Genomic DNA, 27,184 nt, shown 5'->3' with positions numbered 1-27,184 from the left:
ACAACATTTTATGTGACACACATCACAAAATGCTTTATGCTACAGGTACTCACTAGATGGATCTACACTTACCATCTAACAGATCAAGTATAAGCCCTTAAATCAGGGAGAATGGGTACCCATCCTTCTACTTTGGAGAGAGGGAAAAGCTGGCAGTTACGGGTGCCCATCTCTTCACCTCTCCAGGTCTCCAAACTCCCAGACAGCCTCCTCCCACAGCGACTCTGGCTTGGCCATGAGACTGTCTTTGGCCCACGGGCCAGGAGCAGGTGTGATGTGAGCTCAAAAGCACTTAAAAAAACTGGAGATCGTGTTCTCTGCTGGCCTCTGGAACTGTGAGACCACTACGTGGGCTAGCTTACGAAGGAGTGGAAGCTACATGAAATGCAAACAACTTCCCCCAGCTGAGCACTCCTGCCCCCAGACCGACCAGGCCCCCACCAGACAACGGGGCAGCGGTGATTCACAGGCCAGCACGGACTGGAGCCGCCCAGCTGACCGGAGAAGCAGGAGAATGAGAAATGCTCACTGTTTGAAGCCACTAAAATTTCCAAGATTGTATGGGAAGGTATCAATGGATACACAGAGTATCTGGCACACTGCAGTGTTCTGAAACGAGTAAAGCATTAGTGCAATTTTAACCTCGCCCTGATCATCCAATTCTCCCTGTAAATTATAGATTTTCTAGCCTAGAAATGAGAATATCCTCTGTTTCTGCAAGGGTTTATCTGTTTGTTTGTTTGTTTTGTAGAATGAAAAACTAGAGGGCAGCGTACCGTGAAGGACACAGTGGGTGTTATACCTGCAAAGATGTACATTTGAAGCCAGGATGCACGATGGACTGTCTGTACATGTAAAGCCCGTAAGCTTTCTGTGCCTCGGTCTCCTTCTTACAAAGTGGATAAAACACCACTCGTCTCACCGTGTTGGAGAGAAGACACATTAAGTGCCAAATACAGTATCTGGCACATTTCTTCAATAACCAAGAGATTACATCACCTTAGACATGAATATTTATCTGAAAATAAGGAGGCTGAAGCATTTCTCTCTCAAATTGAGTTTCTACACCACCGCCACTCACTACTACAAGCGGAGAATTTGTCAGTGCTCATGGCAGAGCGGGGAAAGGGGAGAGAGCTCAGTGGTAGAGTGCATGCTTAGCATGCATGAGGTCCTGGGTTCAATCCCCAGCACCTCCATTTAAATAAATAAACACCTAATTGCCCCCCCAAAACAAAAACAAAAACAAAACAGAACAAACAAAAATCTCTGGATATCCTGGCTTTTGTTTATCACATCCCTTGGCAGCTCCAAAGTGGGAAGTTTTTCTTCCAGGACAGATGAGCAAGTTAATCATAAGGCTTAGTTGTACCGGGGGCTGGTCAGTCAGTGGTTACGTGGGGGCCGCTATGGGACTCATAAATCATTAGAAAACAGAACCAAAAAGTTAGTAAGAAGAAAGTTATTTAGAAGCTTTGAATGATCCACAGCTCACCAGATAGTTCATTAAAGTCCAGACACAGTTAACTGAGTAAACTTACTTATTAGCACAAACAGAGGCTTTTTCATCCTCTATCAAAAAATATATGGCGGTTTACAAAAACAGAGCATCTGGCAAGCTTCCTGAATAATAAACCAAAGCACACTGTGAATTCTTTTGTGTCCAACCGACTGAGCCAGTTTAATATAAAGGTTCATGCTACCCCCCCCATACCAGAGCATGCTAAGGCAAATAGGCTAGTTTTAGATAAAACATTCTAACAGCTTTGAAGAAAGCAACAAAGAAAGACGTCCTCTTCCATGATCAATTGCTCACCTAGATCGGTTCCTCTGCTGATACCACCACATTCAGCATCTTCTGGATGGAGTGTAAAAGCACACAGAACAAAAGCCAAGAAACAGAGCAGAACGGTTAGAAGCCCAGCCACAGATGCAAAAAATAAATCACTTCAAACAATTACGAAGCACAGCAACAGAACGGCCCTCACAACGCCACACTTAAACATAAAACGCAGCGTTTTATGTTTAAGTTGAAAGTCACATTTTGAGACATCATGCAATTGTGTTTTTCAAGCTTCTTCAGAAGTGCCTTGAGGCCGTTCCAAGAAAATGGTAACGGACCTGCCTGATACGTTTACACTCTGGCAGTGAAGAAAATGACACCACTCGATCCCCAAAGTGAGTTTATTTTTGTAAATCAGGCTCTTTGATAATATGTAAAACGTAGCACTGATTTTGGCTCACTGGATTAGACAGAAAGGTTAAAGTTAAGCTACAGCCTTTCTTTTGCTAATAAGAGTCTGTGTGGGGAAGGAATAAAGGCATAATATTTTAATTTTTATTCTTTTTTTAAAAAAAATAAACAGCTACAATCATTTTTTAAACAATGTGCTATTAATTATTTTTGGGAATTTGAAACACTGGGTTATGCATATCTTAGAATTTTAATTTAAATGGTGTAGTCCTTGTTATTTTAGGTTTCTAGTTTTTATGTATATATGTATTTAAAATGAACAGTGCAGAAATCAAGTAGTTGAGAAAACTCACATCCTCATGTTAAAACAAGTCTGTCAGTGTATCTGAATCGCATTGTTTGTTTCATTCACTTTTATTCAAGACTGACAGATAAAAATGATGGACTATATCAGATTACTTTCTGTATTTCTGCTGTATGAAGCAAAAAAATGTACATTTCTTTCTTAAACAAAGCCCAACTGTGACTGGGAGACACTGTAATGTCAAGATGGAAGTTTGAATGTATGATAATCTTTTACAAACTGCTTGCTATGTTCAATTTAACCCTCTAGGTATGTGCACTAAATAAAATTACTAAACTACGTAAGGTAACTTTTATACATGTACCTTTAATTTCCTCTGAGAAGCAGAAAAAAAAAAAGAGGAAATGATTAAATGTACAGAAAATGCAATTAAACTAGGAAGATGTTGCATCCGAGGGACCAAAAAAAAAAAAAAAAAAATTCTACCTACCACACTCAACTGTTTCCTCACCTTAGAAAAGCCAAAGGAAAAAAAAAATGTATTTTAAATATTTCAAAATAATTAGTCAAAGAATAAACAGAATTTATGAAGAACTACATTTTAGACTACACTGTAGTTACAGTCTAAAAACAACATACACACTTCAGTAAAAATACAAAATCTTTATATGACTTATTAGATATCCAAAGAGGGAAAAAAAATCAGTATTTTTTCAAAATAATATCTTCAATAAACGGAACTTAAATATAACCATTTATTTTCATAGAACACTTCTGTTTATACTCTGTTTAAAATTGAAGATATTTCATGATGAAGACAGTGAAAGGAAGAAAGTATTTTAGAAACAAATTTTGCCCTTAAAATGTCTACATATCCTGTAAATTTAAGAATATTCTAACAATTACCAACTTATTATACATATGACCCTTTATTTCTAATCTGTGCCTATTACTTGATGAAAAGTATTTTAAAAAATAAATCTGAAATAATTCTTAAGTTACTAATAGGACAGCAATTTAAGAGTTAGGTTTGACCTAGGCAACTCGCCTTCCATTAAGGGAGGAAAAAGAGCTGGAAGTTTACCCGAAGTGCAATGTATCCACAAGTCACGACAGAGGACACTTTGCTCCACAATCTGATAGAGTGAACAGGACCCGCTGGGATAGTTCTCTGCTCACCTATCTCTTCCAACTACAGAATGGCAGTCCAAGAATACACTTAAGATGAAGTGTGTACAGCACCCTATTTTTAATTTTCAAATACCTAGGGGTCTATCAAACTGCGCTAGTTCTAATTTGGACAGTATTAGCCAAAATGACAAGCAAATCATGATTATTCAGGCTCATAGGAGGAGTCATTTAAGTTGTAGGTCTATTTATCCTCATTTCTTAGTAGATCTGAAATGCCATGTGTATCAAAATAACAAATTATTAGAAAACAAACCATCAACAATGTGACATGGGATAGCCAAGCCAAGCATCTGGGTAGAAATAATACAAGCAAGTATGTAAGACTGATCAACCTGCCATCTCTGACGTTTCTGCCATGAAGTGGACTGTTCAACAGACAGTGTATTTTCTGATAGAAACAATAGGATAGATTGAGTACTGCACTCTTGATTAAAGACTCCGTGACACATAAGTCAGATGATAAAAGCCATGTCCCTCTCACACACACACATTAAAACACCAAAGCCAATCCACAATAAAAATAAAATCTATAACTTAAATTACATACAGTACATGTATATTTCACATTCTAATGCAAGGTCCTGAATATGCTGCATAAATTCTCAAAAGAATATTTCCTCCATGCAATTCTTAAGTAGGAAGAGAATGGAATTTTTAGCACGACACAGCATCCATGTTAGCGTCCGAGAGCAGGTACCGTGGGTGACAGACATCCAGGAGGCAAAGGAAGAGAACAGGTTTCCTTGGACTTAGCAAGTTTGAACGAGGAGGAAAAATAAATAAAGTGTGACAGGCTGCATGATACTGACTTTGGTAAGGCACCATTTCATGCACATTAAAATGCATAAATGTACGTAATTCTCCAACAATTCCATGAGGCCAAGAGTATTACCCCCATTTTCCAGATGGGAAATCAGAGGTACAGAGAAACGGAGCACTGTGTGTGTGAGAGCTGGGATTTGGACCCATGCGGTCTGGCTCCAGACTCCGAATTCTGAACTACTGTGCTATGCTATCATACCCCAAATCCCTTTTAGGGTTTTATTTCTTTTCATTTTTTTGTTTATTTTGGGGGGGGAGATAATTAGGTTTATTAATTTATTATTTTTTATCTAACGGAGGTAGTGGGACTCGAACTCATGACCTCATGCATGCTAAGCATGCACTCTACCACTGAGCTATACCCTCCCCTCCAAAATCCCTTTTGAATACCTGGATGTTCAAGCTAGAAAACTCGAGTCAGGGGAAAAATCATGGGAACGAACATGTCTCTTCCAAGCTTCCTGTCCACTTCCTTCCACCTTCTGCTGCTCCAGCCTCTTGCCTGGCCCCAAAAGTTCGATCTCCCAGGGGCATTTCTCTGACAGGAGAGCTGGGGGAGGACCACCTCCTCTCTCCACCAGAACAAGAGTCCACTCTCCGCCTTCAAGCACTGATGGACGTGCAGGATGCGACAATTATAAAAAGCCCAGAGGAGAGGCCAAGGCCACAGACAGAGAGATCTGCTGTCCTCAGAGAACGGAATGTGAAAGCTCTTGTAAAAAGCATTTGATGAGCTCGGCACAGCAGGGCAGGAGGACCCGTCCCATGTTGCTGAAAGTCACCCTGATGGGACACGTCTGAGGCTCCTGGCAAGTGGAGAAACTGTGTCTACACTGGTGTGATCTCCTCAGGGGCAAAGTCAGATCCCCACTCGGGAAAGAGTTTTCTTAGCCCCCTTCACCCCCACTGACATCTCCCCCAAAAGACAGCAATGATCCATGACCACAGACCAGACCCCTAACGGCGAATCAACACTTTCTCACTTGCATGGCACTGGGTCCCCAGGGCGACAGGCAAAAGATGGTGTGGCTGAGAATCTCTCATGTGGAAAAGCTAAAAGCACACACCTTGATCGTATTATCTCGTGAGGAGAACACAGTTGACTGGGGATCAAAAATAAGCAACCATAGTAAGAAAAGCCTCCACCTCAACCAGCTCCTGTTGTGAGTCATCAGATGTGCAGTTTACAACCTAATTGATCTACCCCTCTTTCTACACCGACTCCGACCTTCGGCATCTCCCAAAGAGCACCGGTAAGTATGAGGAAAAACACTGACGGTATTTTAAAAACCCTGTATGTTTCTGTTACACACCATCCCGCCAATGTTAAGAAAATACCCGACAAGGTTTTAAATAGACAAAATTAATTTAAGAACATAAGCAATCAATTCATTAATTTCTGAATTAAATTTATGTGAACACAGTAGATAAACATTATTTAAGATGCCAGGAGGAAAGGCTTTCTCAACTTGGAAAGTAGAATTCCAGTCACCTGCAGAGTAACTATATATATTATTCTCAAATATCTGGCCTTCCAGAATATTGGTACCATGTAGAACGAATCCGCCCCTTTCCTCAAGGTTTAAATTCTGTTGTTGGTGGACTGTGAACTTGAATCCACAAAATACTTGCCTTTGAATGAACTTGGTGACACCCTGTTTGAATGGATACCCCCTGGCTGCAGTTAAATATTTTCTTTTTTGTCCACATGATAACAATCAAAATTGGTTAAAAACAAATTCAAAAATATGCTGTGTCTTTACCTTCTAATCTTTAAAAGGTCAATAAATTATACATTATGGGTTTTTTTATTACTAGAATTCTGTAAGAGCTATTTTGTAAAAGAAAATATGTTCATTAATATTATTCAATCAGCAGTATTAGAAATGTTCAGGTATTTATACTTTGATAACTAAAAAAGGAAACTACGTACCATAAATAAACATCATAATTGAATATTCTGCTGTAAAATACACTACATGAATAAGAGCCTTTCATGAATACCACACAGACTCGATTTAAATATAAATTATACCCTACTGAAGTTAATGCTTATGCTATTAGGGAGCCAATTCCTAACTCATATATACTTACGTTTCAATAGAAAGGGAACAAACAATATTTCAAATAATCAAAGAAATTCCTGTTTCTCTTTAAAGGTTAAGTGATATCAAATGGCTTCATGGACTGAACTATAAAAATAAGCTTCTGGCAGAAAAGCATAGAGCACTTTAAAGTATATCGATACCAGAATTGCAAGCTGCCAAGTGTCCGCCATGAACCTGCCCCTGCGGGCCACTTGAGGCCTAAGGTGCCCTCACTCATTCCCAGAACACACACCCTGTGTCTTCCTGGTAGCAACTGAAAAGTTGGTCATATCTAAGAAACCCTATGAGACTTCCAGGTCTGCTCTTCTGTCTGTACCACTAGCATTAATCCATCACGTGAGAACCTATCATGCGATGAAGGAGGGAGGGAAGACAAAATTCTACTACAGATTTCTCTGTTGAATAAGCTATTCTTCCAAAGAATAGGAGGAAGAGGAACAGGATGAGGAGAAGATGAGTTGCTGGTCAAGCTTCCAAGACTTAGGAGCGTTTTAGTTCTAAGAGTTCATGGTTTAGTTCTTAGGAATATGTAAGAGGCAGATTATTTTGTCTGAGGAGCCTGTTCTCTGGATGTATTCAACGTGCCCCGACTCTGCAGGAAAGGGGAACACCAAGCATCAGGGATGAGTACCAGCCACACTCAAAGAGTTCTGCGGAAGGACGCTAGTGGTGAAGCCTGAAGAAGTTGGCATTATCGTGGCTTCTGATTTTATTCACCATGGAGCCAGGACCCAGAGTTCTCGCACAAGCATAAAGGCAAAGTAAAGAGTTGGGATTCTTCAATCCTTTTTCTTTTTTTTTAAATTTTGGTGGAGGGAGGGGGCTAATTAGGTAGGTTGGCTGGTTGGCTGGTTTGTTTGTTTGTTTGTTTGTTTAAATGGAGGGACCGGGGGTTGAACCCAGGACCCCATGCATGCTAAGCACACGCTCTACCACTGAGCTATCCCCTCCTCCCTCGCTGAGCCGTACCCTTCCTGCCAATGCTTTCTGACTTCTAACGTTGACACTGATTGAACCCCTATTGTGCCAGAGCTGTCTCCCCTGAACTCCTCCTCTGTGCAGACTTCGGTTATGATGATACACTGTGAATCAAACAGAGTGAAATCCCGGCAATGCAAAGCTGTCCAAGGCAACCACCTAACCGGACACGCGGCGGCGCCGCTTTAAAGTCATCATTCTAAACTCCGTGCTTAACCAGTATCTCCCGAGGTTTTAAGTGCGCCTGCAAAACTTAACTGCAGGAAGCTTTTACCAACATTGAGTATTTTTCATAAATTGATAAACACCAACGTGACAGAATTATTCTTCTTTTGGAAATTTTATATTAAATCAGAAACTTTTCTTAAAACCTATTCTATAAAGTATTCAATGTAATTAAATAGGTTAATAGATTCTAAAATCTACATAAGAGATTTTATTTAATAAAATAAAATAAAAAAATAAAAGATTTTATATCAACTTTCTGCTTTTCTTCATAGTATTATTGAGCAAATGGCATGATAACACAAATGTCCTATCCAAAAATCTAAGTACCAAAGGTTGAAGTCCAGGAAGTATTGAGTCAGACGGCCTTTACAAGATTTAGTTACATAAAAAATCACTTTCAAATACACAGGTTACAAAACAAAGTGCTTTTAAATGCTTTTAAAAACGTTCAGAACCAGGGTGATGATTTCTGCATAACTTGTGAGTTCAGGGGTTTACGAGACAACACTCAGAGAAATTTCAAATGGAATTTCAATTCTCTGAGAATGAAGGCACTGGCTTCCTATTTAGTTTTCACAGAAATATACTATCTGAACAAGGCTGTCTTTACTATACACTCGTGATTTAATTTGGATACTAGTGACCAGATTTATTTTTATTTAAAAATAAAGAACCTCAACACATGAGAACAAATAATGCGTCTCTCAGTGAATCAAAATCTAGGTTAAAAGAAAAGGGAGAGAGTGAAAGGAGGATCAGTAAACATCTCTAAATGATATTCAAGAGACAGAAGAAGTAAATAAATAAATAAATAAATAAATAAATAAATAAATAAATAAATAAATAAATAAATAAAACATCCAGAGAAGCACATTTCATAAAGACAAATCCTGGAATAAATATTTCTAAGGTTCAGTTACTGAAGTATTAAAATATAAAAGAAAGTATGTAAAGTAAAAGACAAAAGGCCTTCATTACAATTAATGCTTCTACACACACACACACACACACACACACACACACACACTCTCTCTCTCTCACACTGACACAAATTTATACTGAAACCAGTATTCGGGACAGCTATTAAAAACACAATCTCTCTACTTTATATAGTTCTTTACAAAACAAACAAACAAAACCACACATACATCTATCCAAAATTTTAAATCAATGAAAATTCAAAATTATAAACAACAGTACATTTCCAAGTTGCCTAAGACTCAAGCAAATCTGAGTATGGATTCAGATTCAAATAAAATCGCACCTACTTCATTTTCAAGTTACATTTTATCCCATGTGCACCAAATATATAAGAAATGTGCAGGCCCTAAATTTTAAAATTCCTCAAGGTGGAACTCAGGTAGATGCCTCAAAACTTTTGGCTGGATGAGTTGCCAGTGAAAATTCACCGCACTTAAACATAATCCAACAGTCTGTTCAACTGGAAGCTTTCTGATGTCACAAGACATGTGGCCTTCTGTGACAAGTGTTTTGTCCTTCTTCCCAGACTTAACAGAGCGAAGAACAAGCCGGTGTTTGCATCAGTGTTCCATGTGACGTATCGCCTTGAGTGTGGGATTTATACTCAACTGCAGTCTGGCTCCCTTATAACGTAATTCCTGGGCTATATTCACTTCTACAAAGTCACAGAAATAACAGGAGATGTGAAAAATGCAATGATACTAAAAACAGATGTTGGCGTAAAACTCCAGGACCATTTATTTGCTCATTTCACCTTTGAATGCACAATTTCCATGCTGAAAAGAAAGGGCTTTAAAAAAAAAAAACTCTTAAAATACCTAGAACCGTGAACCAGAGAAGATGAAGTAGGAATTTTATGGGATGGGGACTTGAAAGTAGTGGGAGGTGAGAAGTAAAGAGAAGCTGAGAGGAGGGTCGGCTGAAGGAAAAACCGCACCATCTTCCCCATTAATCCTACATCCTCCTTCCTCTTATTTTTCTCTCAGTCTAGCCTGGTCATAACTCCCAACAGACAGGTGGATGGTCAAAGTTACTACAACACCTGGATAAGCAAGGAACAAAGCAGAACAAGAACAACTCTTTTTTTGGCACAAATACTTTTGTGCCCAAGAAAGTGACAGGTGTTTCCCCCTGATCTTTACCAAGAAATCTCTTACCCAAACGTCTTGGCTTTAGAGTTGCATTGTAGGTTATATTATAAAATACCTAAATTCAGAAATCAAAGACAGTAGTAGCGATCGGGATTTCTTCTTTAAGAGTGAGGCCTGGGTATAGTATCAACAGCCCCAAACACACCTTTCTTCCAGAGGTACACTTGACATTCCCACCATAAATTTATTTGTTCGTTCTCATGAAGCGATGATCTAAAAGTCATCACAAGGTAATAGGACCTCTCGTACCACCCCAAACACCCGCTCTCGCAGGCAAAAATAAACAGCAAGATTTGGTCACCCTGCATTCTTATGAACAAACTCACATGATTTCCTGTTGGAAACGTTCAGGGGCTGGACTAACACTTCTGGCCGTCTTAGAGCCAATCTCCTGGGGAGAGAAGGGCAATATGCTATCAATTTCCAGTCCAGATCCACGGTGAATATCACACCAAAATATTACCAGTCTTAAGGAAAAAAAAAATGGAACTTTGGAAGAAAAAATGAACACAACGCCATCTACTCAAAGTAAGAAATAAATCCTCTACTTTCCAATTTTTATATCCTCCCCACTCTGAAATCACTCCTTCTTTTTTTCCCATCCTTCGCATCAATAGAGTTTCAGATATTAATGTGCTATTTTCCATCTGCTTCATAACAAAAACCGACTATGACCTGGTACTGTCATATTATTTTTGGTCATTATTCATCCTTAGTTAGACAAAACAGAAATCCAAGCCTGAGGGATAAAGGATTCTCGGGCAAGGGTTTAGTGCTTGTTTTATCTCAGCTCCGCTGGAATGATATTTTGCAGAGAACAAAACGTCAGCAGAAGAAAGGCCATGATTCTGTGCCGTCGCTCACCTTTCCTGGAAATGCTTCGAGGGAATCAAGCCTGCTCTGGGATTGGCATCCCCTTCACGCTTCGCTTGCCACCACGTTGCGTCATCTTGGCTCATAATCTGAAGAATATCTCCCTTTTTGAATGCAAGCCCGGCTTCCTTACATGGAATCGCTTTATCCTCGTTAGGGTCATAGTCAAAGAGGGCTTTGATAAACATCTGTAAGCCAGGTCCGTCGAAGATGAATCAATACAAAGAAAAGAAATAAACAGATGTGAAATGGCCAACAGTCTCCTAATTCTGATTTAAGAACAAATTTTTAAGTTGAATATTCAAGTAAACTTGTTGTGACAAAGAGGATATGCATTAAATGGAAAAACATGAGTTCTCTCGGCAAAAAAAAAAGAAAAAAAAGGTTTTTAAGGAACGATGACCTACCTTGCCTTCCTTAGATGGTGTTTCCTCTTTGATGCTGGGTATAATCTTAAAGGTAATTGCTCCCTGAGACTGAGCCTGGTATCAGAGGGAAAAAAAACAGAAGAAAATTTCTAGAGCCAACGAGAAAGAAGGTAAAATAGGTCGAAAATGAAATGATTCTGAAAATTTACAAGCTTGGGGTTTCTGCTCTTAGATAGACCAAACTGAGGAAACTATTTTTGTAGAAATTCCTGTAACGTGAGAAAGCGCTAAAGTTTGTCAAAAAAGTTGAAAAACATTAACCACTAAACCCGCTCTTACCTCCTGCGCACTTTAAAAATGCCGATGAACGTACTACCATCCCTGTTGAGTTTCTTCAAAATAGAAACACAGTATGAAATGGCAAGAACAGATCATGTGCAAGGTTCACACTGTTACGTTTAAGGATCAGCAACTATGTTTTTAGGGACAAAACACCTGCAACTGTCAGTAACAAGGTTATAAATATATGAGTCAATTAGCTGCAAGGCTCATCAGAAAAAATAACGAAGAACACTCATCTCTATTCTATTCCAGTTAGTGAGTAAAATGCCAAATGCAGTAGATTAACTATAAAATGAAAAGACTGTCTGTTCTAATTTAATTAAAACAAGCAAAGACACCCACAGTTCTCTGCTATCTCAGATTGAGTATTCTTCCTAGCAGGGACCTAGTGTAGAGCACAGGGAGCGACATTCAGTATTTTGTAATAACCTATTATGCAAAAGAATCTGGAAAAGAACCGATATATGTATGTATAACTGAATCGCTCTGCTGTACACCTGAAACTTAACAGGATATTGTAAATCAATTATACTTCTATTAAAAAAAAAGTTTAAGTAGTTGTTCCTTTAACACACTCTTACATAATTCTCTTTTTAGCATCTGTCATAATCCTATCTATATAATTATTTATTCAATTATTTCTGAATGTCTGTTACCCCCCACTTCCCGAACTACATTGTGAGCTCCTTGAAAGCACTAAGTATCTGGTACATATGTAGGAGGAATGAGGGATGGAGAGGAAGAGAGGAAGAGAGGAAGATGGGGAGACAGGCGGGGAGACAGGGAGGGAGGGAGGGAAGGATGCAGGGAAGGAAGGAAAGGCTGGGAGAGTTGGGGGAGCTCTCCAAGGCTCACTAGCAGTGTGTGCTGTAAACGAGGACTCAGTTTGGCAAAAAAAAAAAAAAAAGGCCCTGATTGGTACTGTTTTCCAATTTCCATGGTCTGAATACTTCCACCATAGCCAATTTCAATTCATCACCATGAAGTCACTAAAAACCAAGATGGGAAAAGTTGCATAGTATCAGTTCTTGCAGGCATCAGAAAGCAGGTCGAGTAGGGCACAGAGATGCCATAAAATGGGGGTTTTGAGGGGAGGGTATAGCTCAGTGGTAGAGCACATGCTTAGCATGCACGAGGTCCTGGGTTCACTCCCCAGTACCTCTATTAAAAGATAAATAAACCTAGTTACCTGCCCCCCCAAAAAACCAAAAAAATTTTTAAATAAATAAAATTTTAATGAGGGTTTCATGTTATAACTATCAGAATTTTATCAAGGAGTGATTTCAAAATATCACTGTTATTGCTTATCATAAAAGTAAGTCCCAAATCTTACCAAGAATTCCTATGATACTGAATTACCTATGTAGAAAGAAAGCAAAAATCTTTGTAATCCCTTCCCGTTCTTGTGTGTGTGTGTGTGTGTGTGTGTGTGTGTGTGTGTGCGCGCGCGCGCACGCTGCTATATGGAAAGCCCTGAGAACAGTATCATTAAGGACTCAAACAACGTAAGCAATTAGTAGGATTACTATTATTAAGTCATTTAGGTCTATCAGCCACTGTGAATGGCTTCAGTAATCTCTCACGGGTAGTTAACGATTATTCCATCAATGCAACTTTGATTTAGTTAAACTAAATTTAGATAAACTAATTTTTATAAATCAAGAGAGACTTGATTTAGATAAACTACACTTGATTTAAATAAACTAAATATCTCCAATATTTAAAAACATATCCTTCTTATTCACATGGCCCAATTATTTCCTTAGGGTTAATTTGCAACAGTTGAATTTCTTGATTAAGGGGATGCAGATTGAAAAACGGATAGTTTCAAACAGCCATGTCAAAAGGTCCTATTAGTTTATTCTACTAACGAAAGCACATAAATGTTATCTATTTCCTTATAATCTGGCTAACTCCAGGCACTACCAAACTTTTAAATGACCACCAATCCAGTATTTTTCAGACACCATGTTTTCTTTTGTAATTGCCTGTGCATATGCTTTCCCAATTTTTCTGTAAATATTTTTTCTTAATAATTTTCCTCAATTCTCTATACATTAAATTATTAGCCTTCTATCATATAAATTACTTTGCCTACAATCTCATTTGTCTTTCAAATTTTATGTAAGCATCTTTTTCTGCAGAAAAAGTTTTCAATTCTAGTAGCTGGATCAGTTTTATCTTCCTATTTGAATTTCACACCAACATTTAAAAAAAAAAATCTTTATTTTTATGATTTTTTAAAAACTCAGTTCAGGGGATTATTTTTGTGTGAGTTGTAAAATAAGGACTATTTCTTCTAACTAAATAATCAATTAATCCAACACCATTTGTGAAATGATCTCCTTGTTTCACATTTATTTAAAATGCCATCTTAATCATATACCGAATTTTTGTATATACTGGGGTCTGTTTTGAGATACCGCACTCTCTATAGGTTAGTAATATGTTTTCATAGGTAACAGGGATAGTCTCCTTTTATTTTATTGTTACAAATGGACTTGAGGATTAATCCTGTCAAGGTCTATAATAATTTCATTCCATTTTATATTTCATAAGACATTTAAATTAGTTTCACTATTTTATATACCCAGAGAGCATGGTCTCTAGAGATAAATGCATCACCAACAGCAGAGGAGATGCCAAGTGCCTTATTTGACATGAGCCCTGTCAAACTGCTTGCCTACGTTAGCTCATTTAATCCCCAAAACACTCCAGTGAGAGATGTACCACTTCTTACTCTCATTTTGTAAATGAAAACACAGCAGCAATAAAAAGATTAAGGTATTTTCCAAGGACCTACAGGGATTAATTAATGGAGCTGGAATCCAAACCCTGGACTCCTAAATCCAAACCCTGTGTTCATAATCCAGTCTGAAATACAGCGATTCAATTTCATTTTCACTGCCATTTTAAAATAAATTTTCAGCTTACCAAAATCTGAATGATTTCCTCAGGTTTTTTATCCTCAACGGGTATCCCATTCACTTCCCTAAGTTCATCGCCCACGTGAATAAGACCTGAGAAATAGCACATTCGGAAAATGAGCCACGTTACCTACAAAAGAAACTGTGTTTGCAACTGTGTCTATGCTTGAGGCTCCGTCTGGCTCCCTTAGTGCATCTGAGGATGGAAAGGAGACCTTCCCGCTCCTCCGGTTTCAGACGCTGTGCCTCTGCAGGACCATGAATCAAAGACATCACAACGCTGGCCGTGGAACAGCAGCAGCCTTTCGGTCTTTGTCCAGAAATGCACATTACTTTCTTCTGATAAATACTTTTTTAAAAGGCTGCATGCTTTTACTCCTCAAATTAGGAACACTGAACCAAGTCTTAATGCGAACCTGGAAGCCCACGTAAGCAAAGACCATCAAGCAAAATGAGATCGTTTATTTAAACAGGTCCTCATCTTTTAACACAGAGAAAAATATACTTGTTTTGCTGTGTTATGTTAAAGGCCGTCATTGGGGGGAGGGTACAGCTCAAGTGGTAGAGCACGTGCTTTAGCACGCACAAGGTCCTGGGTTCAATCCCCAGTGCCTCCACTTAGAATAAATAAACCTAATTACCTTCCCCAACCCCATCAAAAATAATAATAATAATAAATAAAAATAAATAAAACGTTTTTAAAAGATAATTATCCTCTTATGTATTGGCAATAAATAAACCTAGTTACCTCCCCCTCACCAAAAAAAAATACAATAATAGAAATAAATAAATAAAATATTATTTTGAAAGACCATCATCCTTTTATATATTGGCAACGTTCCACGTAACACACAACATGACTCATCTGTACCACTTAACTATTTATTTAAACTCTTACCACTTCTGTCTGCAGCTCCTCCTCTCATGATTCTGGCCACGATGATGGCCCCAGTCTGTTCATCTTTCTTAATGGTAGCTCCCTTTGAAGGAAAGAAAAAAAATAGTATTTGTGGGTAACTGTGTGTACTGGATACTAAGAAAGAGAGCAGAAATTAGGACAATCATCTGGAAAAAGTAAAAAGAGCTACAAAAAATGAAAGGAGGCAGAGACATCACAACCACGTGTTACTAGGTACATGATTTTTGACCTTATCTAAGGTTGTCAGCACAAGGCAAAGATTTCTCATACCTTTCATCTCTCGGATAATATGGAAAGTATACCAGTATCTTTTCTCCTGTCCATGGTAACACTGTGGATTTGAATACAGCTTCATGTGACCCTTTGACAGCACTTCCTCATTTCATTTTATCTTTAAAATGCCCCAGGAAGGAGGCAGACTATCTAGAGAAGGTTAAGTGAATAGAAAGCAGATCGTATAAACTAGAAAACCAAAGCCCAGATCACCTGACTTTAACTTCAGTGATCCTTCCCTTACATTATTGTAAAGGAACTCAGCAATGAAAAGAAAGAAAGTGGAGGAAAAAGGAAGACCTGCCACTCCAAGGGTCTGATGCACTAGGATTGCATTCAGTACAAATAGAACATGTTGGCATGAGATTATCAAACAATTTCGAAAAGAATCCAGAAATTCTTCACTGATGGGTGCTCAGAAGCAAATTAAGTGAACGCCCTTTGTCAGAACATCAGGCACAAATGGTGACTTTGAACACCTTCTCATGACTTTCCTTCCAAGAAACTGGCAGTGGTTTAGAAAAGCCATTCCATGTTCCATCAGATGCTTAAAGAGACACAAATCAGCTGATAGCAGAATTCACCTCCAAGAAGGTGGTGGAATTTCTCTCATGTTTGTCAATAAACACATTTACAGCATTAAAATAGAGGTATGGAAACAAAATTAGGAATCCATTTGTAGTAAGTGTTTTATGTATGACATTTTGTTTTATACATGACAGCTATCAGATACACACTAGTAACAGCCAAGAAAAAAAAGATAATTAAGTGGTAAGATGGTTTTGTGGCATTTTTCATCACCTACGCATGCTATTCAAGGCCAAAGACTTGAGTGAGTCCTTCTGCGTGGTCATAAACCTTAGACTCACCAGTTGCTGGTATTTTTCTGCCTTTAACCAAGTAACTTGTAGCCAAGATGACTGGAAATGTACCATTCGTAATACGACTGGTTAGTGTGATTAGATCAACTTTCGCTGTCTTTGACAGGGTGTCTCGAACTTTCACACCCAAGTATGCCTAATGGCAGGAGGGTCCAGTAATGTAATTGACAGTTACTTACCCCTACTTTATAGATAAGAAATTGAATCCCAAGTGTATAACTTGTCTGAGATCAGACAACAAATGTGCAGTAAAGACTTGTCTAAAATGATCAGAATTGCTGTTTCTTTTGTTTTTTTTTTAATTGACATCTTGGGCCTGGGAGCCAGAGGAACTGTTTCTCTGGGATCAGAAATGAAGGACTTCTTCTGAACCTCATTCTGTTTCTTAATAACGTGGGGAGAACAGCTTAATCTCCCAGGGCTACTAAAGCTCCAAAAGATGTGGGCAAGAAGACTTCGGGAACAAAATCAGATTTTTAAAGAATCCTTTCTGTCTAAAGAGGGAGGCTACTGCTAAACCTGGGGCACCCTGCTTGCAGGGCAGGACCACCCCCACCTCGGGGCCCTCCTTCGGTATTCAGCACAGAGACACAAAAAAGGGCATTTCCGCAAGAGACTCACTGCCTCTGGAAATGTGGTGCAACTCTGACAATGTCCTGGGTTGCTGCTTTAATCTTGGTAAGAATTTTACAGATTCTTGTCTCCGCGAACTCACGCCTTTGTGACTTTTCAGGTGAACTTTCCTTACGGGCTCAGCCTACTTGGGGAATGAAATGCTGAGAATTACCTAACATAACCTACACACATCTTAGCAATAATAATATTTTCGGCCTAAGTGATGAAATTAACTCAGTTCAATGGGTTTTCGGTCATTCAAGGCGTACTGGCTAAACTGCTGTAGAACAGACTTCACAGTGTTGATTAAATGTAACGAACTCCTGTCTCTGTCTCTGTCTCTGTCTCTGTCTCTGTCTCTGTCTCTGTCTCTGTCTCTGTCTCTCTCTCTCATGAGCCTTACAGGGATTTGTTCTCCACTTCCCTGATACAACTTTGGATTGGGAAGGTGGGGGTGGGCGGTAATACTGGATGCTTGACATCAAATCTAAGCCATCCTCATTGCTGGAACATACTGACAGACTTCTCCCCACACAAGAACAAGGAGGACGGGTAGGAGCATGAAGAATCTTCCAGCCAGGTTATCACTAAGCTCAAAGACTTGGGACTTTGCTTTCCACAATCTACCACGACAGAACTGGAGAAAAACACCCCCAAACTCTATGTACAAAGAATTGCTGATGTCAGTGAAGCCATTGCAAACCAAAGAAGAAAGATGCACCTAACTTGTAATGGTTCAAACCTAAACTATTCCCGGCAATGCCCTACCCAACCCCACTCCCTTGCCACAGTGCTCTTCTCTTATTAAGGTTCAGAAAAAAGGTCAGTCAGAATTGCTAACTGGTTCTACTTAGATTTTCTGTGGCCCAGTATCTGAGCCACTTCTGCAGGAACTCCCAAGCGGCACCTCGCCCTGCTTTGTTCCCTGTTCTCCTCAGTTACTGATTTTACTTGGTTGCTGGTCAAAGCCTTTGGGATGTTTGGAACTTGTACCCATTGCAAATGGCAGTCCCCTCCCCTGTACAGCGGCTGAAGAGGCAAAAACTACCCAGAGGAGCAGTGAGGCATCAGGGTCCTCAGAACCACCTGGGCTTTTGCCGAGTCTCTCACTGCTGCCTGGACACTCCCCGGCTCGGCCCAAGAGAACCAGGCGCCTGCCCCACCAGCCGGAATGAGGGTTACTTCTTGTGCTCATTCGCTAACCTGCACATTTGGTGTCAGGAACAGAAGCTTCTGATCAGAGAGAATGCAGCCATGAGTTGTTTTTTTTCTCTTTGTCCATTTAGACAAGCTGACTATTTCAAACCTGAGTTACCAGGTCTCCAGGAGCAGCACAATTTTGTTCCTACCTCTACCTTCCCATCCCCTCCCCACCCTGGGACCCTCGCGGTTCCCCTCGTCCTCACACCCCCGTGCTGTGCCATTGTTCTCCTGACAAGAGGCCATAAGGCAGCTCTTCCTGGGCCTCAGGGCCCTTCTCGAAGTGGGCTGCCACCATGCGGACAGATATCTGTTCCTTTTGTTGTTTCGTTTTCAGCCAACATTCAAACAGAGAGAGAAGCCAAGATCAACTCACAAACAGATACAAAGCAAAGAGACAGAGAGCGATTTAGAGGCTGGTCACCAGAAAGATGGCATCAGGGTGACAGAATGCCCCAGATGGCAAGAACCCTAAATGGATGGAACCAAGTGTTCAGTCGCTCTCTCACGCTTGGGTAGATTGTTCGGCTGGATGGCGTTCATGCGGACACTGCATTGGGGAGATGCTCTCTGATCAGTCCCAGCCATTGTCCTTGACCATGTGTGCTAGGTCAATGATGTATTTGCCTTCTTTATATTTCTGGCTGCTTTCAAAGGCATGTTCCTATTTCCAGCCCAGAGTGGTTTTGCAGTTTTCATAGTAGATGTCTGCGATGGCGTGCAGTCCTGTTAGCAACACATGCTCTTCCGCAGGCCCACAGCCCACGTTAACTACTGAGTTCAAGAGGTATGCTCGTCCTTGACATCCTTGGAACGACTTGGAAGTGAGTTCATCATGATTGGCCAAGTGGGCTCTGCAGTGAATGCAGCTGTAGGTCCAATGGCATGAGGGCAGATATGCCTGGAAAGTCTTGGATCTTGTCCTCTTCACCCTTGGCACTGCTGAACGTGGGCTGAACTCCGGGGTGGCCCATGAGGCACTCCCACAGGATGGGTCGCACAGGAAACACTGGGAGACACAGGTAAAGGCCTTGGTTTGGTAAGCGGTGGGTGTACGGCAGGCTCTATACACTGGTGATGTCTTCAGCGGAAGGACCCTCAGGCAGAGGTCGAGGGCTGGTTCTCAGCAGCTCACTTGGTTTATAAGCTCTTGTAAGCTGAGAGTGAAGTCAGAGGTGGCAGTCTCCTGGACTGGGTCCAAAAGAACAGGTGGTTTCCCCCATCCGCCAACGTGGGAAAAGCCACGACTTGGGTAAAGACACACAGAGGAGGTCAGCAGCCAAGGAGGGTGAACTTGAAAGAGTGAAGCAGTGAAGCAGTGAGAGATCGGGGCTGCCCTTCAGGCCAGTTCCTGAGAGGTACTCGCTGGAGAGGCCCCTACATCCGTCGGGCAGGAGAGAACTCGCGCCTACCCCCTTGGCAAGGGCACTGGGGAGGCTCCAGGAAGCAGCCTGGCAGGAACTCAGCTGCGGTCACCTCAGCCCAGGGCCCGCCCCCAGACCCAGTGTCTTCAGCGGAGACCCAGGGTCACCGGGGACCGAAAACGCCCGAAGCCCCCATCCTGGGCCCCACGGAGGCCGAGCTGCGGGAACTATGCTGAGGGAGAAGCAGCGACCGGATCTCCAGGTCCCCCCTGCCGAACGGCGCGCCCCAGACTCGCCCAGCTCCTCGCGCAGGTCCCAGGCCCCCACCCGGGAACCCGTGCCGCCTCGGCTCCCCTCCCGGCTGCCCTCCCGTAGCGGCCGCTGCCAGGGCCCGGCAGCGTTTGTTAACAAACCGGTCACGCAGCCCCGGCGGCCCCCTCGGAGCCCCCCAGCCGGAGCCCCCCTCGGCCGCGCAGGGCAGAGGGCGCCGCGGGCGCAGCAGGAGTGGGCGGGAGGGGCCGCAGGACCTGCACCCTGCCAGAATTGCTGTTCTTAACCTTAATTATCATTCAGCGCTGCCTACCCTAATATCCTTCTGTAACCTCTTATTCACAAGTGTATAAATGAATTACTTCTGCAGCAGCTTGTCTCCATGACGGAGATCATCAGTTCTTGCCCATCATCTTGCCACATCAGGTGGTGAAAATGGTTCTGAGGCATCTAAGTTGCCTCCTGTGCCCCTTAAACACCTGCTCTTGAGGGAGCAGCCACCACGTAAGAAATCATGAGTCTACTGCCATGCTGCGAGGAAGCCCAAGCCAGTCACGTGGAGACATGATTGTTAAAAGAGATGCCTGGCCAGCCCCTGACTTTCCAGCACCCGCAGCCCAGGCATCAGTCAGGGCGATGAGGAAACCCTCAGATGCCTCCTCTCAGCCACCGTCTGCCCACAAACGGGGGACTGAGGAAGAACCACCCACCCAACAGAGCCTGTCAACCTCCAAAACTGGGAGAGATCATAGTATATTATTGTTTTAGCCACAAAATTGGGGGGGGGGTAACATAGAATTAGGTCATTGGAACAAATCTGGTGCCACTGTGGACTGTACTGTTTCTCAGGATGGAACCATCCAGTCTGCTGTGCTTCATGCTCGTCCCTTTGACTTAGTCTGTGATTCAACGAAGTTGACAAATGTTTACTGAGAATCTACTACATGCCAGGTTCTGTTCTAAGGGCTTGTAATAATAGCACTGGTGGGAAAAAAAACGCAAATATTTCTGTCTGCTCCTGGAGCTTACACTCCCACAGACAGACGATAAACAGAACATAAAACAATGAGCTCTATTATACAGGAAGTTAGAAGGTGCTAAATGCTATGGGGACTTGGAGGAGGCAGGGCAGGAAGAAAGATCAGGATGAGAGTCAGGGCAGGGAGAGGAGAGACAGTGTGTGAAGACACGTGTCAGTGAGAAGATGGCATCCGAGTAAAGGAAGGCTGGAAGGAGATGAAGGGGTGAGCCGAAGGGACAGGACAGAAGAAACAGCCAGTGCAAAGGTGCTGGGGTAGGGCCATGAACGGACCCATCAAGGAAGAACAAAGGAGCTGCTGTGTCTGGGGTCATGTAAACGAGGAGCAGCAGCAGGAGGTGAGGTCGGAAGGAACGGGGAGCCAGAGCTTTGTAGGTCACTGTGGGGTCTCTGGATTTCACTCTCAAAGAAACTGGGAGAACCTGAGCAGGGGGAATGACCTAATCTAGAAGCACCCCTCTACCTGCTAACCAGAAAAGAGTGAAGGAACTCAGGGGCTGAAGCAAGGCAAGCAGCAGGAGGTTTTCCAGCAACCCACGGCAGGGACGATGGAGGCTTGGCTCTGACTGGCAGGAAGAGGACTGATGACAAGTGGTCCAAGGGTAGCACTAGTAGAGCTGAAGGGACTTCCCAACGGACTGGAGATGGGATGTGAAAGAAAGAGGGGGTTCCAAGAGAGACTCTACGGCTTTGGGCAGAGTAACTGGAAAGACGGGTTATCAATCAATGGGGGGGGGGGGTCCCGAGGGGTGGAAGAGATCCAAGACAAAGATCAGTTTACTTTTGGACGTGTGAAGACCGAGATGTCTTTGAGACATCCAAACGGAGATGCTGGGTAGACAGGCGGACATACAAATTTAAAGATCAGAAGAAAGGTCCAGAAGAGAAACTGACCTGGGAGTCACAGGCGCACAAATGGGTTTAAAGCCACGGGCTGGAAGACGTCACCTCCAGAATGTGTAGATGAAGAAAACCACTCCAACACTTACGGGATTTGCTACAGACTTATAGTAAGATACGGACCCTGAGATAGAAATGCACGCCATCTGCTGATTCCACCTACCCTGGGAGGGTAAACGATGGACCTGAGAAACAGCCTCCCACTTTCTACATGACGCTAGCCCCTTGACTCAGTCTTCTTTTTGATCCCTTCATTCCTGAAGACTTTTTGTTTCCAGATTGCTTCCCAAACCCTCAGAATCACAATTCCTGCTGTGTTCCACTTGCATGAAACTAAGATCACAACCCAATAAAACAGGAGAATCACGTGTGATATTGCACACAAGTCGACATCCCGACGGCACAGTCTAAAAATGCGGTGTGAACTGAAATCGGATCTCATGTTTTTAACCTATTTCCTTATACAATTATTTTACATTTATTTTATGTGGTTTTGACAAAAAAGAGAGTACAGAGAACCTCAGGGAAGACAGAGAAGTTAAAATTCTGGTTAGCCCTTTCTTGTTACTTCTGTAAAACGGTTTATAAAAGAGATCTGCTAAGACTGGGCTATCGTGTCTCCGTGAATAAAAACTGTCTCCCCCGCAACACAGCCAATATCGTAAGAGTGGGAGTGCAGCTGGTTTCAGGTTGAACTTTTGAATTAAGTGTTTTCAAGGACGGTCTACCAAACACTGGCACCGAGACCCCCGGAGACGTCTCTAACCTCTAGATCCTCAGCCCCACCTGGGCCTGTGAGGCAGGCTCTTCGGCATAGGGGCCCAGATGTCTGCGTCTTAAGTGAGCACCCCAGGTGCTCCAGGAATGCCAAAGTAGGAGGACCACTGTTCTCAAAGAAGCAGGAGGCCAACCTATGCAAGAAACACTGAGGATTAAGACCATAATCCTCTCACTCACTAACAGAATTTCATTTTATTAAGCTTGCCTAAAAATTAATCTTCTGGATAAAACACATACAAACTGCTCCAAGCTCACAAGAGAGACGGAATGACTGTTAACTGTCTCCTGACCAGTGTTCTCCACTTCTCTCAATTCTTCTATCCGCCCCCCCCCCAAACTATCACCCTTTTTTCTTTCCATTCCCAAATACCTCCGCAATCTGTGTTCAGGGCCTCTTCCCCCAGGAAACCATTCTTTCCCTAAACACCCATCACCTAGTGTCTATCTTACCATCCCCCGTGATGTTTACACAAGGCTCCCACGGCATTTACAAAGCATTTCCAATACACCGCATGTCAGCTGATATTCACAACACCCTCTAAGGGGCTTATCTCCTGATTCTCTGATAAGGAGCTTGAGGCTGAGACGTTAAGTGACTCTCTCCTATAAGGACACAGAGAAGTAAGTGACGCCAGAAACCCTCCCACTGAGGTCACCCAACACCAGCTGGGGTTGACTTCAGCACGGTATACTTCACTCTCACAGCAAAATTACACTCTTAGAAAACACTGATAACCTAACCCGTTGGTTGCTAAATCTTACGGCCTTTCCTCCAGAATCATCTGCCAAACATCTCCTGAGTGTCTAATTGCTAGAATTTTATCTCAGCTGGGCTTCCCTCATCTTGGCTATTTCTGATTCTTAGACTCTTAATTTTCACTTGGCCTTTGCTTTTTACCTGCCTTTGACAGCTGTGGCTTTTCCACCAACTTCCCCTAAACGACAAAGGATGATTGACAGATGTAAAATGACACGTATGCTGAAAATAAATATTTTCTACTTCTCTGGGTAGTGCATTTTTTTTCAAATGTCACAAAATTATTTTTATTTTTTAACTTTTTTTATTGATTTATAATCATTCTACAATGTTGTGTCAAATTCCAGTGTAGAGCACACTTTTTCAGTTATACATGAACATACGTATATTCACTGTCATGTTTTTCTCTGTGAGCTACCATAAGATCTTGTATATATTTCCCTGTGCTATACAGTATAATCTTGTTTATCTATTCTACAATTTTGAAATCCCAGTCTTATCTCTTCCCACTCTCCGCCCCCTTGGCAACCACAAGTTTGTATTCTATGTGAGTCTATTTCTGTTTTGTATTTATGCTTTGTTTTTAGATTCCACATGAGCAATCTCATATGGTATTTTTCTTTCTCTTTCTGGCTTACTTCACTTAGAATGACGTTCTCCAGGAGCATCCATGTTGCTGCAAATGGCATTATGTTGTCGGTTTTTATGGCTGAGTAGTATTCCATTGTATAAATATACCACATCTTCTTTATCCAGTCATCTGTTGATAGACATTTAGGCTGTTTCCATGTCTTGGCTATTGTAAATACTGCTGCTGTGAACACTGGGGTGCAGGTGTCTTTTTGAAGTAGGGTTCCTTCTGGATATATGCCCAGGAGCGGGATTCCTGGGTCATACGGTAAGTCTATTCCTAGTCTTTTGAGGAATCTCCATACTGTTTTCCACAGTGACTGCACCAGTCTGCATCCCCACCAGCAGTGTAGGAGGGTTCCCTTTTCTCCACAGCCTCTCCAGCATTTGTCATTTGTGGACTTTTGAATGATGGCCATTCTGACTGGTGTGAGGTGATACCTCACTGTAGTTTTGATCTGTATTTCTCTGATAATTAATCATATTGAGCATTTTTTCATGTGCCTATTGATCATTTGTATGTCTTCCTTGGAGAATTCCTTGTTTAGGTCTTCTGTCTGAGTAGTGCATTTTTTAAACAAAGTAACTTAAAGTCATTCAAAATGATTTTAAATCACATTTAATATAGAAACCTAAATATAAAAACTCTTTCTAGTTCAAAAAAGTTAATTGCATATGTTTAGGGAAAAAAAAACTTTTACTAATTTACTTTTAAATAACTGAGAAGCAGAGAAAACAATTTTAACTCGTGTGAAAATAGGCCAATAAACAGAATGGGGATTATGGATAAAGAGAAATGGAACTAAAATTTTTAAACACCCCAAATTTAATGGGAAATGGAGAGAGAAATGCTATTAAGTACATATAACAAAGTTGTCAAGTTACACCGCAATACACTAAGAAGAAACTGAACAATTCTGAGAAATGCTTGGAACATCCCCTGAATATACAATTACAAACCTGGAAAACATCTTCATGCTTAAGTGAAATATTCCTTTTTAAAGCAACCTGACAATTCAACCAAGTTTTAAATTTACCTGGTTCCCGTTCCTAAATTTCTCATCTCTCTTCCTAGTCCCAGAGGCTCAATATAACCATAGAGAAATCTGTCCTTTTTATTCCCACACATTTCCTTCTATTCCTGCTAGCTGAGCAGCCAGTACCTCCCGCCCCTAAATGAAAACCTCCCATGGCATCTTCTACCCCCTGTCTCCTCTTGCCCTCTACGTCTAAAGATTTGCCTGGTCTTATCAAGTCTGACATATGTGGCGTTTGCCATTATCCTAACACAGTTTCTCATTTTAAACTATAAATTGAATGTATTATATAAACTGCAACAAAAGAGAGCTAATAGACAAAGAATTGCCACCTTAAAGCCAGGTCTAATTATTTCAGTTGTTACATGTTTATGATAAGCTAAAGGATGTAATATATTCAGTCACAAACTGACATAGCTTGAAATTATTGTACATACTTCACTGAATTTAATAAACTGAAACTACTTTACAGCAGGCCCAGTTAACACTTTGGAAAAATCTCAATACAGAACACGTCTGATTTCTCTGCTAAACATGTGAAGATGTTACTTGATCAGAAGAAGCCTTGGATTTAAAAGTCACTGAGGACTGTTTAAATGTTAGCTCACTAAACCAAGATACCAAAAACAACTGCCTTTGGGAAAACTATGATGGATCAAAGGAATTGTTAGTAATGAATTCCTGAATTCCTTGAGATGGTCAGTCTTTCAATTATCTAAGAGACTGAATTTGTCAAAACAGAAATGTATTTCTTACTGGACTCCACCAAGAATTAGTCACTTTACGGTGATAAGTCCCAAGATAGCTCTTTCTACAGCCAACCTGAGTACCATGTATCCTTACTAAGCATATCACATCCACAATAACGATCAGGGGATATTTAAGTTACCAGTAAAGAGTTATAAACACAGATGAAAAGCATGAATGCATAATCTAAATTAAAGTCTTAAACAGGAACACAGGGAGCCCTGGGATGGCCACGGATAAGCTTCAGGGGCTCAATGAATCTCCTTCTATAATATGCAAATATGCACACTCATCTGTGTATTTTTCTGGGTAAGAGTGTCCAGTGTGTTTACCAATATACCAAAGTTGTGTTAAAACAAAACAAGATGATGAAGACTACCCAGAAGTATCAAGACAGAATGTGGTGTAGAAGAAAAAACTATTATTTGAAGATGAAGAGTCAAGTTTAGACCCTAGTTCTATCTCTCGATCGCTGTGATACTTTGGGTAAGTTGCTTCACTTCACTGAGTATCAGTTTCTTAGTCTGTAAAAAGAGAACAATGATGCCAAATATGAAGATCACACATCATTAGGATATAAAGTACCTTAACATAGCGCCCAGCAACCATTACGTTATCAACTGCTGTCTGCTCTAAGAACACAACAATGGGTTTATTACAATAAACGAGCCACAACTCATTTAAAGTCAAGTGCTAGATCAGGAAGTTTGTTTATTTTTCTCCGGAATGTAGTTTCATAAACACGTGGCTACACCCTGTACTCCTTCCCCATTGCTGCTGTTAACAAATGCCGAACAAATTGAGTGGCTTAACGCAAGGCAGTTCTGGAGGTGGGAAGGCCAAGGCGGGTGTTATGGGCCAAAATCCAGGTGTCAGCAGGGCTGCATTCTTCCTGGAGGATCTGAGGGAGGAATCGGTCCTTTCCTTTACTAGTTTCTAGAAACTTCTGGCGTTCCTTGGCTCTCAGCCACATCACTCCAACCCTTGCTTTCATCCTCACATCTCCTTCTGTGACTCTGACTCTCCTGCCTCCCTCTTTCACTCTATGTATTTTTTTAAAGTTGTTTTTAGTTTCGCTTTTTTTCTGAGGGGAGGGGTAATTAGGTTTATTTATTTTTAATGGTGGCACTGGGAATTGAACTCAGGACCTTGTGCATGCTAAGCACGCGGTCTACCACTTGAGCTATACCGTCCCCGGCCTCTCTCACTTTAATAAGAACATTTGTGATTACCTTGGTCCCACCTGCTAATCCAGGAGACTCCCCATCTCCAGATCCTTCACTCATCGTGAAAAGTTCTATTTGC

General features: G+C 41.4%; 1 protein-coding gene and 1 pseudogene across 4 annotated transcripts in view; both read right to left on the bottom strand.

Annotated features, from left to right (window-relative positions):
- The window catches only part of MPP7 (MAGUK p55 scaffold protein 7), a 223,151-nt gene that overhangs the window by 53,360 nt on the left and 142,607 nt on the right, over window positions 1–27,184 (bottom strand). For 3 of the 4 annotated variants that reach the window (XM_074358452.1, XM_074358451.1, XM_074358453.1), the window contains 5 exons: window positions 15,366–15,447; window positions 14,475–14,560; window positions 11,238–11,312; window positions 10,822–11,018; window positions 10,284–10,348 (listed from right to left, as the gene is read on the bottom strand). In XM_074358452.1, the coding sequence (XP_074214553.1) occupies window positions 10,284–10,348; window positions 10,822–11,018; window positions 11,238–11,312; window positions 14,475–14,560; window positions 15,366–15,447 (505 nt within the window). Of the gene's footprint in view, window positions 1–8,465; window positions 9,462–10,283; window positions 10,349–10,821; window positions 11,019–11,237; window positions 11,313–14,474; window positions 14,561–15,365; window positions 15,448–27,184 lie in introns of those variants that run through there. The other variant, XM_074358455.1, reaches the window with a different exon arrangement.
- LOC105072471 (protein yippee-like 2 pseudogene) lies at window positions 18,661–19,915 on the bottom strand (annotated as a pseudogene).

Source organism: Camelus bactrianus, chromosome 35 (assembly GCF_048773025.1).
Source record: "Camelus bactrianus isolate YW-2024 breed Bactrian camel chromosome 35, ASM4877302v1, whole genome shotgun sequence".
NCBI classification, from domain to species: Eukaryota; Metazoa; Chordata; class Mammalia; order Artiodactyla; family Camelidae; genus Camelus; species Camelus bactrianus.
The sequence above is the reverse complement of the archived record's forward strand: the minus strand, read 5'-3'. Positions and strand labels throughout refer to the sequence as shown.